Genomic DNA, 20,450 nt, shown 5'->3' with positions numbered 1-20,450 from the left:
GTATTTTTTGTTTGTTTTACGCAGAATAATCATAAACTAAGCGAATTGTTGTAGAGTTCATAAAAAATTAAGTTGTCATAATCCTTCTACGCCAATGTCATTAGTGTGTGCCGATCTGACTTTCCGTCACTGCCAGCTACTCATTTGCGATTAAAACTGCCTCATGACAGTTTGGTTTTATTGACTTATGGGACAGTTGTGACCGAGCTTCATGAGTTCTGCCTGCACAGCAAGGAGCAGCGACAAAATAATAATCCTGTTGACATTCAATGCTTGCATTTGCCCTTTATCCCAATGGGCAGGTTTTACAATGAAGCGCGGATGTTGGAAAGAGAGAAAAGAGAGCTGGGCAATTTTACATGTTTACACTCTACTTTGGTTAGTGGTTTGGGGTTAAAACGGAACCTACCGCTGCAATTTGGATTCATCCACTTCCGTATTAAAACGCAAGGGGCCATCGAGAAAAGTGTCTTGTGGTCAGACATTTCCGCGTTTTAAACAATATGTTGTACAACATTCTCACAGGCTACGTAAATAAATAGCTAATAGCCGAGGTATACAAGTACAAAAACTCCAAACATGTTAGCAAAGGTAAGATTTAATAACCAGTCACACATTTGTCTGAAACATAGTGTCAGTTACAAAGCATCCTAAACACAAAAGTAAAACACACCACAAAAATGGCTTTCATAATTTAGGAAAGCGAGACTTCATTAAGTGTTGGTGTTGAAGGGATCTTCAACATCACGATCGGAAATTGCAGGTAAGCCTTGACTTCTCAACAAACCAAGAGGTTATTGACTTCAGAAGAGAGATGAAAATGCAATTTGAAAAAAGGTTAATTGGCCTTGAATGTAAAAGGCTAAATTACACAACTATTCTCGACAACATCATGTCTGTTGTGAAGGAAACAGGAAACATTGATTTATGATTCACTGAGAGCTCAGACTAATAGTTTGAAATTAATAGCGGGTACAATAATCTCATTGATGCCACATTTATGAATAACAAAAAAATTCAAAGTCTTGTGAGGATGGCCATTTCGAAAGTCAATTCCTCAGTTTTGATTTCGGAGGTGGACATGTTTTAATTAACTAACAAAGTACAGTATCTTCAAAAATAAAATATATCTTACAGATTTTTACCGGAGTTTTGCTGTTGCAGATGTCATTTTCTTCTAGCTTTAAAACAATCAATTAAAAGAAAAAAAAAAGAAAAGAACATACCAAGATGACTGCACTGCAAAGATTTTCTAACATTCTCTGTGGCGTTGGTTACAGTTATTTCATCTGTAACTGAAAATATTACTTTTCATATACGTATGGCATGGAACTGAACTCCACTCAGCCTGGACTTCGGCGGCAATATTGTCAAACATGTCAAATCAAAAGGCGGCACAAAGCTTCTAACTGAGCCGTATAGAACTACTGCAGAACATCCATCCATTTTAGAAACCGCTTGTCCTCAGAGGAGTCGCTGGTGAGCTGGAGTTGACCCCAGCTGACTTAAGGCGAGGGGACAGCTTGGAATAGTGTCCTGCGTAAAACGTCAGCATTACTGTAAACAACTAAAGTCTTCATGTTCCTTAATCCGTGTTGACATAGTTTGTCAATCACTAGTTCTTAGTCTAACAAACTGTATAATATATATATATGTATATATATATATATATATATATATATATATACTGTATATATATGAGACACACACACGCACACACACACACACACACACACACGAGGGTCATTCAATAAATAAGATTAATTTTTCGGTATCAGGGCTTCTAATACAGATAGAAGCTTACTTTTTTTTGTTTTGTTTTGGGGGGGGGGGTCAACATAGCCTCCCAGCAAGGTCACACACTTTTCCCATCTGTGCACAAGCTTCCATATTCCCTCATCGTAAAAAGTTTTGGACTGATATCTCAGCCAGTTGCTCACAACACTTTGACCTCATCGTCACTTTCAAACTTGGTGCCTCTCGTCAATGCTTTTAGGGGACCAAACAGGTGAAGGTCTGAAGGGGCAAGGGTCTGCGCTGGAAGGGGGATGAGGGAGCAGTTCCCAGCCCAGGTCGTCGATGGTCTGCAGCGTTTGGGCTGATGTGTAAGTGACGATGAAGTCAAACGTGTTGTATGAGCGATTGGCTGTGACATCATTCCAAAGATTTTTATGCTGAGGGAATATGGAAGCTCGTGCACAGATGGGGAAAAGTGTGTGACAGTGCTGGGGGATGACGAAAAAAAAAGTACGCTTCTGTCTGTATTAAAAGTCCTTATTTCGAAAAATTCACCTTATTCATTGAATGACCTTTGTGTGTGTGTGTGTGTGTATATATATACATATACACACACACACAAACTTAGTGGCTCATATTTTTGGGGTTAAATATAATTGTCAAACAGGTGATCATGAAGCAGTAACATTCTAAGGGCAGCTCCCTAATTCATCCTTCCACCACTTCGTAGTAGTACTTCATCAGTGCAGTGTCAGAGCTTATCTTCGTGGTTTTAATTCAACCCATCGTCCTTCCCAAATCTCAGAACATTCAGATCAATTTGGTGGCAGCATCTCTCCCACAGTACAGTGGCTATGTTGTATTTGTTTGAAAAATTTGGTATAAATATTTCAAAGAGATACAGTACATAGGAACCGACCCACCGGTTCCTATTCTTCAGTGCATTATCAGGATTTCGAATAGACAGCCGGTAAGATGAACTACGCAGCCACGTGGCCAATCAAATAAATGTTGTCATAAAGATGGCCCACAAAGTCATCCGAGACGTTATGGGCTGCTCTGCGAGTGTTCCTGATGAACTCCCTCTTGGACATTTTGTTTTTCACGTGAGGGCTGGTCAGATCAATGGACAGCAGGATGAGACTGTAGCACAGCACATACACAGCATCTGCAAAGAGCAAAATGGTACACTTTGAGCTCAGTCTCCAGGAAAACAAAAAATGGCTACAAATGTTGTTCTCAAGAGAGATGTTCTATCCACGTTGTCTAACTCGCAAGACATAATGGTAGACAATTTAGCAGGCTGCAACACAGCGGTAAATAGCTGGCTCAACAACTTGAGTAGAAACTCAAGTACATTCAAACAAACCCAAATTGTAAAATGTGCTATTGGGACTACATTTATCATTTTTCTCTACCCTTTGTATGACATATTAGTCCATAAACATGTTTGGATCCAACTTAGTGAAAAAAAATCACTTTTACCTTTAAACAAATTTTTGTCGTGGGCCACTTAGGAGCTACGCTTTCCCTCGGCGGGCCGTTCCGACAGTGAAACCGAATAAATGTTTAATCGTCTCTTCACATAACTTATTCACAACCAATTGATGGATTACTAGATTTGAAATCCCTCAAGTCAACTATTTGTTAATCTTTTTTCCGACAATGATCTTTTCTGGTGTCGTTTCTCTTCAACTCTGACCTGGCTGACAGTTTCGGCTGTCACTTCAGCCTTCATCAGAGCTGTCACTGCTTCCTTGTGACACTCTATTGGTTTGTTGTTTGTTCCTTTATTGTTGAAGTGCATGTAAACAGGGTAACATTACTGCAAAATCGCAACATCATGTATTACACATGTTAATTTGACATTTCAGTCCAGATTTTAGCAAGTATCATACAAGTTGACACGCATGATTTTCTTTCGAGGGCCACATAAAATGATTTGGTGGGCCGGATCTGGCCCCTGGGCTTAGACTTTGACACCTATGTCTTAAAAGGAACATTTTCAAAGCCTCCCAAAGCAAGTTCCGCATAAACGTAGCAGTAAAGTTAAGAGACATCAGTGAGGACTCACCATCCATTCATGATCCAGTACCGTTAGACCAGTGTTTCTCAAATAGTGCGGTGCCCCCCCCAGGGGGCTCCGTCAAGGGAGGCGCGTTTGACCTCGGGGGACATGCTTTTTTTTTTGTCCTAAAATAACGTGCAGTTGCACCTCCACTACATTAGGGGGCAGTGGCGCTCTCATTGCAGAGTTTGCGCAGGGAGTATTCTCAGGGAGGAAATATGACGAAGCGTATGTAGCGCTTGGCTTCAATGTGACTGCGGTGGCAGACGAGGAAAGATCGATGTGCTTACTGTGTCGGAAAATTTTGGTAGCGCACAGCATGAAGCCAAATAAATTAAGGCGTGACTTCAATACATTACACCCCAATCACGCCGACAAGCTGCTTGAGTTTTTTTTTTTTCAGCGAAAACGTGCAGAATATATCCAACAATCATGCCGCTTTGTGACTGCTACTTGAGTACCGGTAAACTAAAATACAGGTCCCGGCTACACATTGAGCAGGAGCCGAGAGTTGCTGCGTCCTGCTTCAAACCTCGCTTCGAAAAGCTGTGCATTGCAAAACGTGCTCATTGTAATCATTAATCCAGACATCATCTTTGATTACAAAAAAGAGAGAAAAGCATAAATTATTTTATCTATTTTTGTTTTGCTGGTTAAAGGTTTTTTTTTAAATATTGTGCTCCTGACATAATGTTGGTGATTCGTTTGAATGCATTATTAGTTAGTGATTTTATTTAATTTTATTTTTCAGTATCGCATGGTTTGACATGGTCAGTCAAAAAATAGTTATTGTAAAATTAAGGATTTAATGTTATTTTTGAATTTCAGATGCACTTTAAATCTTTTCTGTTCCAGTTACTAAAGCTATTCTTTGTTGTAAGTTGGTCCATATTTCTTTCTTTTTTTATTCTCTTATACGTTAATAAGGATACAGTGTTTTGCAAAGGTGTACTTCTAACAATTTTATAGACAAATGATACTATTTATAGTCGTGCGAGGGGGGGGGATGTTTTCCTCTTCCTTGGGGGGGCATGACAGAAAATAATTGACAACCACTGCATTAGACTAATCCCACTAATCACACAACTAAATCCAGGCAGTTTTAGAGCAAATTCCAGTTTGCGCTGGTGAAAATAGCTAGATTACACATTAGCTAGATACACGGTCCACTGACAATATTGAAACTGAGGGATTTTTGCTGATCATTTGGGGCTGTTTTGTGCCCCTTAACCAGAAAAATCAAGTTTCCAATTGCTGTAGTCGTCTCAGTAAGATCCACTTTTAGTATCCACAAAACTTGAAGTCACAACGTAGCCACTATTCACTTTGTATCACACTGCAATATTCTCCGCCTAAATGCCATTTGCCCTTCAATTTGGGAACGTATTGACAAGACATTAAATCTGATATTTTATCTTTCAAAGCCAGATCCAAAGAAGTGTTAGGAATCAACAAATGTGTGATTCTGTACCGAGAATGCCTCACGTTGAATCAAAAATAACAATTCAGCAATAATTTCATTTTGTCTTAGTGTATTCACTGAGTGGAAAAGAAGGCTGTGTTGAATTGGTTAACATTTTTTTTCAAATACATTACATCATTACATTTGCATTGTAATACAGATAACATTTGAAACATATCGTAACAAAATAAATGACACGTATGAAGTCAACCCTGTCATGTTTTCATTCCACTATAGGCATTCAATGCTTTTCTAAAAAAATCCAGGTTAGTTTTAAATACATCTTTCTCATACTCCAGAATGCCGATAAAGATCTTTTACATTTATGTCATAGTTGAATGCGTTCTGAGGCCTATTATTGAATAGATATTTCAAAAAGGTTAATAATGAGTAAAAAAAAAACATTGTCAATCGTAGGCGCATTTCTAATCATAGACATTGTTTGTCATGCTTACGTAATTTATACCAATAGGCCTGAAACGACAGAGCTGTTTGATAGTGAGTGTACAACTCACCAGGACTGAGACCCAGCTCTCGGACAAGACCCGGGTTACAGGTACAAAACCTGTGGCTGAATTTGGTGATGAGTGTCTCCAGATACTCTCCTCTCTCCTCGGGTGCATGAATGTGTCTGAAGAAATCCCTCAGAGCATTTGGGAGGAACTGATTGCTGAAGTTGTGAAGGGTCACCAGCTCGTCCAAAACATCCCGCCTGCACACGCGCGCGCGCGTACACACACAAAAGTCACTATGACCGCTTTGAGGTATGTTGCATCTATTTTTCATGCATACACGTGTAGAAAAGGTTTCTAAAATGGGGTCATTTTCATAAAAGTATTTGCATTTTAGTGGTGGGACAGAATATTGACGTTGGGATACATTGATTTGGTTTCCAGCGCCTTACTCTCGCATCAACTGACAAAATATGAAAAGGCTCCAGTTCATAAATGCTGACAAGATGGATGATTTGATATACAACGTGTATTTCACTGATAATTCTTCAACCAATAAAAAGACACGCCGCAGCACATATCTCGGACCTGCTGATTTTCAATGAGCCGGCCTGGGACTTTCAATCCAGTAAATCGCCACCGGTGACTCAAGATAGCCGAGCTTTTGCAATTCCAACTCCACCGTTGTTTACCTTCTCCTTAACTGCTGATTTTACATCATATTAACTTGTTTTTGATGTTCTAATTGTTGTTTTTATATGTTGTTTGATGCTCTGGGGGACCCCCTTCCCCTCCTCAAAAAAGCACGTGGATGACATATTATAATCATAGGTTTCCCCGCCAAAATGTAAATGTCAGTAAATAAAAATTTTAAAAAAGTTGATAAGAAAGGAGATGGCAATGTATGCCATAATTTTTCTAATTAATTGCAGATGACATTTTTTTTATGGAATGACAATTTTCATCGAGCCATTGCACTTGTAAATGTTGATGTTATAAATGTAAAAAATGATCTTTTTTTTTTTCTTTTCTTTTTCGGTTTAGTTTACGTTAGGTGTCAAATTGTTTTTAGATGGTGAGAAGATTTGACAATAAAAGACGATACTGCCTTCTAAAATTACTGCCAGGCAAATAAGTATACCACTCATGGACTGATAAATAAGATCATGATAATGTTGACTTTGTCTTAGAATTATGACCATAAATTATTATTACTATTTTTATTATTAGTATTATATTTAACTGAATGTATGTCCGATTCAATACATTTCATTAGCATCTATATTTAAATAAATAAAGGAAAAAAAGAGTCGGCTCGACGGCAACCTTGTCTGTGAATTTTCGAGAGCGCGTACACATTTCAAAGCTTACCTCTCATCTAGGTAAATTCTCAGCATCTTCCAGTTGAGCCGTCGGGTGTAAAAGATGAACTTGGCCTGCTCTTTGGGGTGATCCACGAGTATGCCTTTCGACATGAAATAAGAGATACCCTATTGAGGGCCGAGGGGAGAGAGGCAGAGAGGTTGACAGAGGGCGAGCGAGGGAGAGAGAGAGATCATACATTGTCCTTAGTGCTTCTGAAGAACACGTATGTGCATGGTGGCGGGCGTCTGTGGGACTCGAGTCCTTTGATGTTCGGCATGCATTACCTCCTGCGGGTTGGCGTTGAATGTAAGGCTGCCTTCATCAAGCTGTAGATATAGTCTTCTATATGAGAAACCAGCAGGCAGCCTTCTGTTGTAGATGGAGCAGTGACCCCATGTGGACTTGCAGAGGCTGGAAAAACAACACAGGAGGGTTAGCAAAGACTCATTTGGGGAAAAAAGAAGAAGACATTTACTGCAAACACATGGCAAAGTGCCATCATAGGAACAATTTCAATCTCCTTACCCTTGCCACAGATATTCATCATTTCCGAGGTCCTGCCACACACATCCGGCCAGACATAGATCAGTAGCATTCAGATACGACAAGATGGTGATTCCCAACTCTGGTGGGAGCATTTCCAAATCTATAAAACCATTTTGTTCTTTACCTACAAAAACAAAGAATGAGAGAGAAGGTTTAAATAAACGTCAAGGCACGTACAGGAGAGTGAAAAGGATGTTTTTGTTTCCAAGCAGGAAATCTACACAGTCTGGTGACATTCAGCTCAGCAAGCGTAGGTTACAATTTTCCTTTGGACATGGATGATGACACGCAATATGTCACTGTACCTCTCTTGAGTTAAAGAGACCAAGTCTTAAACACAAATAGTTTTGCTTGTGGAGTGCCTACCCACCGAGTACAAATCAAATAGGATAGTGGTGGCTGACAGGGTAAATTGGGTTCCTGAGTGACTTTTTACTTTTCTCAGGGATGTCAAGGCGGTGGCGGTGCGCAGGTTGTTCATCTTTGGTGACATGTCCATGGGCCGCAAAAGTTCAAATGCTAAACTGTGGGGTCGGCTTCCACTAATTAGAAGCAAACAGCCGGCCGTCGCTAACACTCGCCGCCTTGCGAGGCGGAAGAGAAGATGGCCGAACGACGGCGAGACGTCTGGCTGCAGACATACACTGTCGGACCACTTCCACTGGAGACACATGCAGTGCCAGACAGGAAGGGGCGGAGTTTTCATTCCTTTTCTTTGCCCATCTCAAAGACGAAATATGCCTGCTAGAACTCAAACAGAAGCAACTGAAGATTTTTTATTTACTACGACGTCTTGCGACAACAGTGTGTGAATCGTAGCTGTCAGCAAAAATTAGCATGTAAATAAACGGTTTATTCTCAGTTTTAACATTAGCCATAGGAGTAAGTCACTTTCGTGCTGTCCGCTTACGTGTATGTATGTATTTTATTTCTATTATTTTAGGAATTTTGGATCTGATTTTGTATCCTCTTTTTTTCACTGACAAGTCCCTACTTACGGTGGAAACAAAATATTTATCATGGCAGTTTTAGGGGAACAAATTCTTAAAAACATTTCTGCTCCTGAGTTTAAAATGTGTATAGGTATATGTTTTTTTTTGTTTGTGTTTTTAATTTAAGGAAAATGAGCAACCCTCTATGCAGCCAGATGGGATCGAGATGCAGCAGATGATGTGGTAGTTGTTGAGTGGCTTGGCCTGCAAAGGTGGCCAGAAAGTAAAAACAAGCTTCATCGAGTGGCCACTTGAGTAGAAGCTATTGGATGTCATGCTCTGTCATGTTCTTGTTCTAAACCTTTTGCTTATTTTGTTGTTGGGTTTTTTTTTCCATAGAAACCATGAACGCTCAAAGCAATTGATGACTGGAAAAAAAGCAGCCTACACGGGTACAAAGAAACCATTAACGTCGTCGTCTTTTTTTTTTTTTTTTAGGCCAGGGTGGAAATGATGCAGAATGTGGATCAGCTCTCCAAGTTATATGAGACAAAAAAGAAATTGGATGAGGCTTTAAATAAAAAAATAAAAGTAAAACAAATTTTAAAAATCTGATTTTGGCAAAAGTAAAATTCATTTTCTGTTTGACAAAAGACAGGGTCACTTTTTATGAGGAAATATTGGCAGTGTACACAGTGAACACTGAATATAAAATTGATGAAAAGAAAAAGTAGAAGTATGCATTAAACATTTTGAATGTGTCGTTTTAATGGTCTTTAGTAAACAAAAATGAATAAAAATACAAAATACAGGTTTTGTAATAATTAACCTTGGGGATGATGGACCTCCACGGTAGTACCACAGACAGGAACGGATTCTTTTAAACAAACGATTGCTTTCATCTCACCTTTCATATTTGTGAAAGCGCTATATAAAATCAGGATGTATTGTATTTTATCATATAGTTATATTATTAATGCTGCATCGTAATGCACATTGGAAGCTGTGGTTCAGTCCAGTGTCAATGGCAACATTGGCACCATTATAAGACAAACTGAAGTGCAAAAAGCATCTAGCAGACGCATTGAAATACTGTGGTTTTGAATATTTATGTCATAGGTGTCAAAGTCAAGGCCAGGGGGCCAAATCTTGGTGTACACTGTGGATGTAATATGTAGAGGTGATTAAACATTTATATGGTTTCCCAAAATTCATAAAGGCTCTCCAAGGGGAACCGTAACTACAATGTGGCCTGCAACAAAAATTAGTTTGACAACCCTGATTTATGTCATAGCACAAATCGTCAAAAGTTCAAATTTTATGGTTTCCACTATGAGTAGCTTGACATCTGAAATATTCTATTAAAAAACAATAAGGATTTTTTTTTTTTTTGCTTGAACAAAATTGCAAAGGTTGATAATATTTATGTCCTGATTTTAATCTTAAAAATGAGGAAGTCTTGGAAAGCTGGATGTGGTTTAAGCGGTGGCGTTCTTCCAGGGCCTTCAAGGCCTCCTCTGATGTTGCAACCACTACAAGGAACACAGACCTACATTTACAACTTAAATGAAGTGGACATAATTTATTTACAACAGTCTTTCATTGCGTATGTCTGGGCCGCAAGGCCTCCAGTCCTCTGGGTTAATTTTTTCCTTTTTTGGTCCAATCAGATTTCATCTTGGATATGTTGCCATGCACATGTTATGTCTCAATGCCTTCCGGACCTCGAATGATGGCGTAGACCACACATGCACGCATGACCACGCACGCGCACACGGACAACTGAAATCGCCAGTTCTTCTTTTCGCTAGTCAGACTGTAGATTCACAGCTCAGAGCTTTCCAGAAGGCTGGAGACGAATGAGTTTATTTGAGTTTGTTCTCAACAAACGAACGAAACTCAACAAACGAATGAGTTCATTAGTTTCAAAGCGTACTTTTCAAGAAAAAACGCCTTTATGAGGCCATTTTCAAGATGAATTAAACGAAAGCGTAGCATTGCTCGTATAAAATATTTTCATCCTACCTCCTCTGCGTGTTTTCAGCAGATGGTAGATGTCGGGGCCATAGCAATGTTGAGGGACTCTTCGAAGTGGCCGTCCATCCCTCCCTGGGGAAATTTTTATTTTGACCTGTTATGTTTGTCGTAATAAACGTATGGCATACAAACAAGCACACAACACAAAAATAAAAAAATATTCTAGAAGCAAATGACACAAAATACACAGAGCCGAATAAACCTCTCTTACATAAATGTGGATGTTTTTACAGATTATTTACAGATTGGATTACTACCAATCACAATTCCAGTGAAGGTGGGACATTGTGCAAAATGTAAATACAATAATACAATATTTGCAAATCCTTTTCAAACTTTTTTCAGTTGGATACATTCCAATGACAATATATTGAATGTTCAAGGTGATCAACAGTTGTTTTTCAAATATTCCGTAATTTTGAAATTGATGAAAAAATGCTTCATTTTTAAAACATTGCTAGGGCTTGTGCCAAAGTCAAGGGAGGATCCCATTCAAATGCTAATGGTAATTAGCATCGACTTCAGGAGTGTTAGTCTTTTGTGCCACCCCGAACCAATGTTTTGCCTCCTCTGTGTTTCTGCAGTGACATTTGTTGATGACGGACGCACGCTTACAGCCTCAAACCTACAATAACATGTTGCCAAGGGTTGCGGTCTCTCAGAAGGTTGAAAAATAACATTTTATATATGATTGCAAAGCAGAGCTGCCGGAGCTTGGAGATGAAACACGAGAATGTGAACTGAATGATGTCAAGCCGGCGTCTTTCTCGGTAGACGCCTGCTGCTAGAGGGAACGGCAACACAGTTTTAAATTGTTGTTTGTTCGTGAATTAACGCTGAACAGAATGTAACTTTGTCATAGTACGCCCCATCACAACTTTACGGTTGCCAAACGAATTGTTTTGACTGCTCAGTGCATTTTAAAACCTCTCCAGCTAATTTAGCTTAGAATAGCTTCCTGCCTGCGCCTCTTGCTAAGTGCTGAGCTGTGAGTGTAAGGTGACGTTTCAGTCACGGATGGATCTTTTATTGGATTGTAACAAATTGGTTTATGTGTGTTGTTTGTGGTAACATGCCTTGTTCTGAGCATTAATGCTATTTCTGAGTTTTGGCGTCGACAGAGCCCATAGTGGCCGTGTTTGTGATTTACAATAAAAGGTGATACAAATAATAAACACCTGAAGTCATACACTTGAGAGATTTTACATGTTATGTTTTTTAAGTCCTCGGCTCCACAGGACAGCATACAATGGCTTCTAACGCGGGGGTCGGCAACCTGCGGCTCCAGAGCCGCATGCAGCTCTTTAGCGCCGCCCTAGCAGCTCCCTGGAGCTTTTTCAAAAATGTTTGAAAATGGAAAAAGATGGGGGATGGAAATATATTTTTTGTTTTAATATGGTTCCTGTCGGAGGACAAACATGACACAAACATTCTTAACATTTTCCAAAGCTTTAAAAATGTGTAAAATAAATATTAAATGTCAACATTTCTGTCAACGAGGATTTGCGTCACAGCCTGCGACACACGTTTCTATTAGCAGGACGGGATGCCACGCAGGTGGCTGTCATGAAAAAAAAAAGCAGCATTTCATGTACAATTCACCGAGGGTACTGGCAAAGAATGTGGATGGCTAAGAGAAGCATTTTAAATGCGACACGTGAGCTACGATAGTTAACACGCTGAAAAAGTGCGTCCCATGCCTCGATCATCTTAGGGGTTATGGCTGTTGCTCATTATGGCATGCGTGTGTAAATGCGTGTGTATGCGCGCGTGCGGTAACGGGTCGATCGCGGGAGGTTGGTTGATCAGAAATTAGATCTTCCGTCAAAAGAGGTTGGGCACCACTTCTCGACAGGATGCATTGCAGGGAGAAAAAAAAATATTTAATCGTGAAGGCTCATTGTGCATTTGTAGCCAATTTAGTCATTTTGATAGTAGGAAAATATAGCTAATATAGATTCATACAGCATGCCTTCAACGTAAGGCTTATTTATATAAGTGTTTTAATTTTTTGCAGCTCCAGACATATTTGTTTTTTGTTTTGTTTTTTTGGTCCAATATGGCTCCTTCAACATTTTGGGTTGAAGACCCCTGGGTCAATGGAACACTCTAAATCAGTGGTGGCCGACCCGCGGCTCGTGAGCCGCATGCGGCTCCCGGGCTTTCACATGACAAGTGTCGAAAATGCCTCTGTGGTGGCGCTGACATTCAAACAACAGCGCTATGCACAGTAGTACTACGATGTCAGCCTATCATCAATCCCGTTACTTAATTGAAATATAGGGCAACCAGTCAGATGACAACTGAATCACCCTTCATGCGCAAAAAATGCATGCACTCATAGGGTCGATTGCGGGAGGTTCGTCGCTTCAAAAGTCAATCTTCGGTCAAATATGTAGCAAGCTGACCATGTGGTAAGTAACCACTGCAGCTCGTGTGTGTGTGTGTGTGTGTGTGTGTGTGCGCGTGTGTGCGCACGCGCGATGGTACGTGGTGATGTTTTTGTGTGCCCATGTGCATGATGTGGCTCTCTTTGCAGTAACAGTAAAAAAAAAAAAAAAAAGGTTCTTAGTCTCTGACTGGTTGGCCACCCCTGCTCTAAATTGTCTCTGGGTGTGAGTGTGAGCGTGAATGGTTGTGTGCCCTGCGATTGGGTGGCAACCAGTTTAGGGTGTCCCCCGCCTACTGCCCGAAGACAGCTGGGATAGGCTCCAGCATGCCCTGCAACTCTTGTGAGGATAAAGCAGTTCAGAAAATGGATGGACGGATGGAAATACTTTCATTTGGATATTTTTACACTCTTTCTTCACATTCTGGGTCATTGGTACCCCTGGCAATGAACTCCTACATTAACAGTACGTACTGTGCCATAATGCTACGTAAGGACGTTAATACACCCAACGGCTGCTTGAATGCCGGTATTTCACACTACAGTCTGCAACCAGCGCGAGAAAAGAAAAGAGATCGTGTGAATAAGGAAGATCAAAACAGCGGAGCTAAAGTGTTACCAGCCAATGCAGCTAAAAAAGTTAATTGAGACCCTGCATGCAGAAAGTGGCATTGTCTTGCTGAAATAAGCAGGACACCCCTGAAAAAGACATTGCTTCGATGAAAGCATATATTGCTCGAAAACCTGTCTGTAACTTTGAAGCATTAATGTTGCATTCATAGATAGGCAAGTTGCACACACACACACACACACACACACACACACACACACACACACACACACACACACACACACACACACACACACACACACACACACACACACACACACACACAGATGCTGGCTTTTGAACTTTGCACTGACAACAATCTGGATGGCCATTTTCCTCTTTCGCCTGGAGGACGACATCCATCCATCAATCCAACCATCATCTGATCCGCTTATCCTCAAGGCGGGGTCGCGGGCGTGCTAGAGCCTATCCCAGCTGTCTTGGGGCAGCCGGCAGGGCATACAATTATGTACACAAACACAATTTAGGGACAATTTCAAGTGTTCACTTAACCTACCATGCATGGTTTTGGAATGAGGGATGAAACTGGAGTACCCGGAGAAAACCCACGCAGGCACGGAGAGAACAGGCAAACTCCAGAGAGAAAGACCGGGGCTGGATTCGAACTCATGACAGTGTGAGGCAGACGTGCTAACCGGTCGACTACCATACCGCCTGACACAACATCCATGATTTGAAACATGGGCACCTCAGAAATGTCTGTGACACAATTTTTCACAAACAGTTGTGAACCTCACCTTATCGTTGCTTGTGAACAACTAACTGAGCCTTTCGGTGATGCTCATTTTACCCAACCATGACACTCACCAGTTTCCAGTTAACATGTAGAATGTTCCAAGCAGGTTTTTTTTTTTAAACCATTTCTCAACTTTCACAGGCTTAGGCTGCCCCGTTCCAACTGTTTTGGAATGTGTTGCAGGCATAAAATTCAAAATTAGAAAGCATTTGCAAAAACAAGATCAAAAATAAAAACAATGAAGTTCATCAGTCTGAACATTAAATACGTTGTCTTTGTAGTGCATTCAACTGACTGACACGTTGCACAGAATTTGCAAATCATTGTTTTGTGTTTTCTCTTTTGGATTTTTACACAACATCCCGACTTAATTGGAATTGCGTTTGGTACATCTCAAGAATCTTTTTTTTTAATTCCCAGAGTTACCTGAATTCAAGAATGTAGTTAATATTCATTTCCTGACAGCAACGGGTACACTCCACTATAGATGCAATAGTGTCAGGTTTACCTTGCTCTTGTCTGGCTCCTCCTGTGTCAGCCAGTCGGTCAACAAGCTCTTCCTGAAGCTGCTGCTGTTGTCTGGGTGGCAGCCTCCACAATGCCTGACCCATCTGAATGGTAGCAGAATAAACCAGGTCAGTTACAATCCATGAAACACAGCAGTATGTGCTATTACAACAGAAACGTTCCAAAATAAACTGAAACAGGTCAGCTTGTTTATATGTCATTGTTGTCATTTACAGAAATTTGTACAGTCCCCTAAAAAAGTATTTGCCCCACCTTCTCAAATCCTTTTACTGTATTTTCAGTCTGTAAAGTGCACCTAAAAGCATTCCATTTACGATGGAGTTACAGTCTCTTTATACAGTATTCCCCATTGAGTTGTTTCCCTGTTAGTGTTCCTATGCCACCTAGTGGTGATTATTAGCAAGAAGCAATTGTAAACTAAAAAGGTTCTGCACGACACCTATTGTCATGTGCATTCACCAGCACACACTCAATCATACTACTACTTTGTGAGCTCTGCGCAGCCATTATGAAAGGAAGATAATACCAAAAGCATCATTAACTAGTGACTAAACAAAGCTGGAAATACTTCGAAGGATATTTAGCCCCTTGTGGATGTAAGGCCAGGAGGTGTGTCTGCCTTTTGTCTGTCATGTATTGTTTTGGAATGGCATTTTTATTTTTATGTTTCATGTCCGTGTCTGTGACTAGTTCTCATTGTTTTGTTACAGCTGCAGTGCTTGTAAAGGCTCCATCTCAATGGTTCTAAACCTTGTGTGAGGTACCGAACCCAACCAGTTCAAATGCACATTCAATGAACCCTTCATTAGTGAAAAATACTTTTTTTTTTTACAAATTCAAGACATAAAAAACGCATTTATTAAAAACTGAAAAAAAGTTAAGACAATTTGTATAAGTATAAAGTATACGTTTTTTTTCATTGTGCACAAATGAACCAGCCAGTGATGGCCAAGTCGGCATGTCATAACTAATTGACATGTTGAGTCGGGTGTGTCTTAACCTCCATGGCAGAGGCTCTGTCGAACCCCTGAGACTGAGTCACTGAACCCCTAGAGCAGTGGTGTCAAACATACGGCCCGCGGGCCGGAACCGGCCCGCGGGCCGGAACCGGCCCGCAAGGAGGTTCAATCAGGCCTGCAGGATAATTTAAAAGTGAAAAAAATGCATAAAAGACACAGAATTAATATTTTTAATAAGGTGCAAGTCATTGAGTATCCGCTAAGAGATACTGTTTTGATCAGAGAAGAAGACAACAGCAGCCTCAGTCCGTCACTGAAACAGACCAATGACAGCAGACGCTATCAATAGTACTCTCACATTTACACATTTAATAGCACTCTCCTTAGTTTGAAAGGTATAGGCAGGATTACATTTAGATTTTTTATGCATGTGTAAATGGCTTAAAAATCCTTTTCTTCATAAATCTCGTTTAATCTTAAAGTGCATTACTGTATTTTTCAATACCAATTACTTGTTAAAGTTTGTACAATCAGTGGGATCAGTTGCAATGCATATATGTGAATGATAAAAGTAAATTGCACATTTGTCGAAGGAAATGTAAGGTGCTTTGTGAAATGTTTTGTAAAAGATATGTTCATTAAATTTCAACATTTTCCTAATGTTCTTGTGCTTCTTTGTACCAAAACAAAGGAAAGACATATTGTTTTGGTTATTTATAGCAAAGTATGGTTTCATTTTAATGGTCCGGCCCACTTGACATCTACCGAGGCCGTATGTGGCCCACCATGTGAAATGAGTTTGACACCCCTGCCCTAGAGCATAAGTGTCAAGCTCAGGTCCTGGAGGGCCGCTGTCCTGCATGTTTTCCAAGTCTCCCTGTTGCAACACACCTGATTCAAATGAACAGGTTCAATGTCAGGCTTCAGCAGAGCTTGCTAATGATCTGATCATTTGAATCAGGTGTGTTGCAACAGGGAGACTTGGAAAACATGCAGGACAGCGGCCCTCCAGGACCTGAGCTTGACACCTATGCCCTAGAGTTCTGACGATGAACCCAAGTTCAGAACCACTGTACAATTTTAATAAAGCTGTATTGTATTCCCTTTATTGTAGCTCCATGTAGTGGATGCATAGCACAATCGCAGACACTATTGTAGCTTCCAGAATGCAATGCACCCGAATGAAAACAGTTTTAAAATTATCATAATAATAATAAGCCATTCATTGCAGGAGCATCATATAATGCAAAGCGACTAATAGTGCAGAAAATATTGTATTTTTTATGTATTAATTGTTTGAATTGGTTCCACACTTCAATGTTTAAGACCATCAAATAAATGTAAGTATCAGACAAAGAAAATCCAAGTAGTTTTCAAATGGTTATTTTTTTGAGAAAGGGGAAAAAAATTAAAAAACTGAAGCCGAGTGTGAACACTTGTCCCCTGCAGTGAAACAAACAAAAAAAAAACCCAACTAATTACCCTCAGATTTCTTCAAGAATTCACTTAAATGCAACTTGTCTGAGAAAAAAAATGAAGTCAGGTAAATTAACTGAAAAAAGCTGAAAAAATATGTCATGACATCAAATAACAGATGAGAAAATAAAGTACCGGTAATTGACCTATATCAGTCGGGAAAGGATTATAAAGCTATTCCTAAAGCTTCAGGACTGCATTGAAACTTGGTGAGAGTCATTACCACAAATGGAGAAAACATTGAACAGTGGTGGCCCTTCCACAACTGGCCGTCCTATAAAAGTAACTCCAAGAGCACAGCAGCGGCTCGTCCAGGAGGTCACACCATAGCCTGTCCTGGGTATCTGAAGAACTGCAGCCCTCAATTACAGTCAGAATTCATGACTCTTAAGTGACTGGGCTAAAATGGCATCAATGGCAGAGTGAAAACCAGACCACACCAGCAAGTCAACTTCTGAATGGCTTTTAAAAAAAATAAAGGTTTTGAAGTGGCCCTGTCAAAGTCCGGACTTGGATCCATTTGAAATGTTGTGGCATGACCTTAAAAAGGCTGTTTGTGCTTGGAAACCCTCCACTCGTGCTGAATTAACCATCCCTGCAAAGACGACTGGCCCAAAATTTCTCTTCAGAGATGTGAAAGTTATAGAAAACCCTTGATTTCAGTTGCTGCTTTTGAGCGTGGCCCACCCCATTATTATTAGACAAATACCGTATTGGCCCGAATATAAGACGGTGTTTTTTGCATTGAAATAAGAAGTGGGGGTTGTCTTATATTTGGCGTCTAGACATTATACCCATTCGCGACGCTAGATGGCGCCAGATGTCAATGAAGTGAAGGCTGAACTTGACTCCCCAGGCCTAAGTGAACCCCTGCCACGAAGAATAAAAATAAAAATAGCGGTAGCACAAAGAAGAAAAATAAAAAATAGCGGTAAGAAAGAAAAGAGAAGAAAATAATCGAAGAGATAAGAGAAAATGGAGAAACGTAGCGACAATCTGGAGAAAAGTGGGTCGAAGATCGGCCAGGTTAACCGGCAGCTGAGGAGAAGTTATGATGTCATTTACATTTTAAAAACCAGAAGCTATTCATTTACGAATGTGATTGCACTTTAGTTTACATATTTAAATGTTCAGATATTAAAATTTGAATGAGGCAAAATAACATGTTTTTACTCTCAAATATATTGTTATAATCATTTGTTTCAGATGTACTGTAATTATTTCCTGCATAAAAATTAATTCGGTGTTCAAAAAGTCTTTTTTCAAACTTGAGTCTTGAAAAAGAGGGGGTCGTCTTAGAATCAGGGCTGTCTTATATTCGGGTCAATACGGTACTTTTTCTCACAGGGACAGGTTGGTTTCTTTTCTTAAAAAATAAAATGACCATTTAGGAACTGCATTTTTTTTTGTTTAATTTATGTTACTTTGGCTGATATTTACAATTATTTGTTGAATTTAAACATTAAAATAAACAAAAATGAGAATTTGAGAGGGGGTGAATACTAATACGAATACAATCATGTCATTGTACAAAGGGGTGCAGATTTGATATTGCTGCTAATTGCAATGCTTCCTGTGTGTGGCTGTTATTTTCATTGACATTTCTTTCGGTAATACAACAGGATCCCTGCTACAGGGGAAATTGAATTTTTTTTTTTACTAAACATTTTGAAAAACCTGGGATTAAACGACGAATAAGCATTTTCATGAAAAAAGGAGGCTGGCTCCCTAAAATCAACTGTAAATTTCCCCCCAGTGTGGGACAAATAAAGGATATCTTAAATAAATGATACTTTAAAAAAAATACTGAAAAGAAAAAAATAGGTGAATACAGGGCAGAGGTAGAAAATCCAGTTCCAGAATGTGCAAAACCTGCCATAGTTTGGGTTTGCCTTATCTGCCGTTTGAGAAGCACCTGTGGCTGACGCTAAACTGTGGCAGCGTTATGATTTCTTGGACATGGGTTTGCCACCTGTGGTCCACAGGTGCCGAACCCCGAGTATGCAGGTGTCCACTGTGGCTGTGTCCAGATTCACATGCTGCATTTTTGTTGAGACGCCAAATCGGAAGAAAAAGATCCTTGAGTTCACCGACAGACTTCAGTGTGACGTCACTCGACAATGGCGACCCCCCCAATGAGACACAGTCCGTGAATGGCAAAACATAATTTACAAGATTATAACCATATATTTAGATATTATTACATGAATTTAGTGATATGACATTATTTCACGTGACTAAAGTGATTTGCATTGACTGCGTGAAGGCGTGCTGTTATCTCCCTGCATGACGTTATTTGGTGAAATGAATGAAATACTTTGAAGATAGTTATTTATTTATATAAATCAAATAAATTGTTAACATGATTTGCTGGAGGTCAAAATGTGTTGTGATGAACCAGAACAACAACCATCTTTGTTGTTTACATTCCCCTCCACATCGAACGCTTTCAGGTCGGAACTGGGACAATCCGAGTGGGATTTTTTCCGACTTCTTCGAGTGCAGGATAACCAACAACCAAATCAGTCTTTTCATTGCGATCGCTGTCCCTCCCTTGCCAGAAAAGTCTGCCGTGTTGCATAAACAATCCCGGACTGTTGTAAACAAACGTTGGAAGTTCCAACACCATCGGTCGGTAGACGCGTAGTCACACTCTCCGTCCAATGAAAAACGACGTACAGGTCACATGTACGTTCTACTTGTAATGCAATTGGTTGTAACTGCTATCACTTGCTATCAATTTCATGACTTAGCATTGTAGGCTATATTTATATTGGCATAAACATTGTGTCGATTTATGAAGCGATTGCTTAATTAAAAGTGATCGAGGCGTATTTAATTTGAATGCGGACGTTTTCCTACTGAATGACGGATGGTATTTCAACATGAAACACTTACCTGAGTTCAGAGATTCCTGTGACAGCTCAGCTTGCACACGAGCACAGCTGCAAACTAAGTTTGGCTTGGAGTGAGGTCTATTCAGTTGTCATTTCATTCAGCTATCTACCAATAAATAGACCCAAGACTCCGCGATTAAAGCAAATCTTCCTTGGTTTCTGTGGAGTGCTCCATTCTGTCGAGAACACCATTATCTCATGTTAAACCCTCCTCCTTTCCCTGCCATTCCTGCCC

At 40.0% G+C, this 20,450-nt stretch overlaps 1 protein-coding gene across 1 annotated transcript; it reads right to left on the bottom strand.

Moving 5' to 3' along the window:
- Positions 1-580: 580 nt before the first annotated feature.
- fbxo8 (F-box protein 8) lies at positions 581-20,429 on the bottom strand. The gene is made up of 8 exons (XM_086120895.1): positions 20,217-20,429; positions 14,864-14,966; positions 10,588-10,671; positions 7,610-7,754; positions 7,369-7,495; positions 7,091-7,209; positions 5,783-5,979; positions 581-2,905 (listed from the first exon to the last, which is right to left on the bottom strand). The coding sequence occupies exons 2-8, from the start codon at positions 14,964-14,966 to the stop codon at positions 2,718-2,720; spliced, it is 963 nt and encodes a 320-aa protein (XP_085977021.1). The 5' UTR covers positions 20,217-20,429; the 3' UTR covers positions 581-2,717.
- Between the last annotated feature and the right edge of the window lie 21 nt (positions 20,430-20,450).

This window comes from Hippocampus guttulatus, chromosome 9 (genome assembly GCF_054856545.1).
Source record: "Hippocampus guttulatus isolate MCC_2025c chromosome 9, RoL_Hgut_1.0, whole genome shotgun sequence".
Lineage (NCBI taxonomy): Eukaryota > Metazoa > Chordata > Actinopteri > Syngnathiformes > Syngnathidae > Hippocampus > Hippocampus guttulatus.
The sequence above is the reverse complement of the archived record's forward strand: the minus strand, read 5'-3'. Positions and strand labels throughout refer to the sequence as shown.

Coding starts and splice junctions, on each gene's coding strand:
- fbxo8 (XM_086120895.1), bottom strand. CDS start 14,966: ATGGGTCAGGCATTGTGGAGGCTGCCACCCAGACAACAGCAGCAGCTT. Junction 7,496..7,609: donor GATGAATATCTGTGGCAAGG/GTAAGGAGATTG, acceptor TTGTTTTTCCAG/CCTCTGCAAGTCCACATGGG. Junction 2,906..5,782: donor AGAGCTGGGTCTCAGTCCTG/GTGAGTTGTACA, acceptor TGCTCTTTGCAG/ATGCTGTGTATGTGCTGTGC.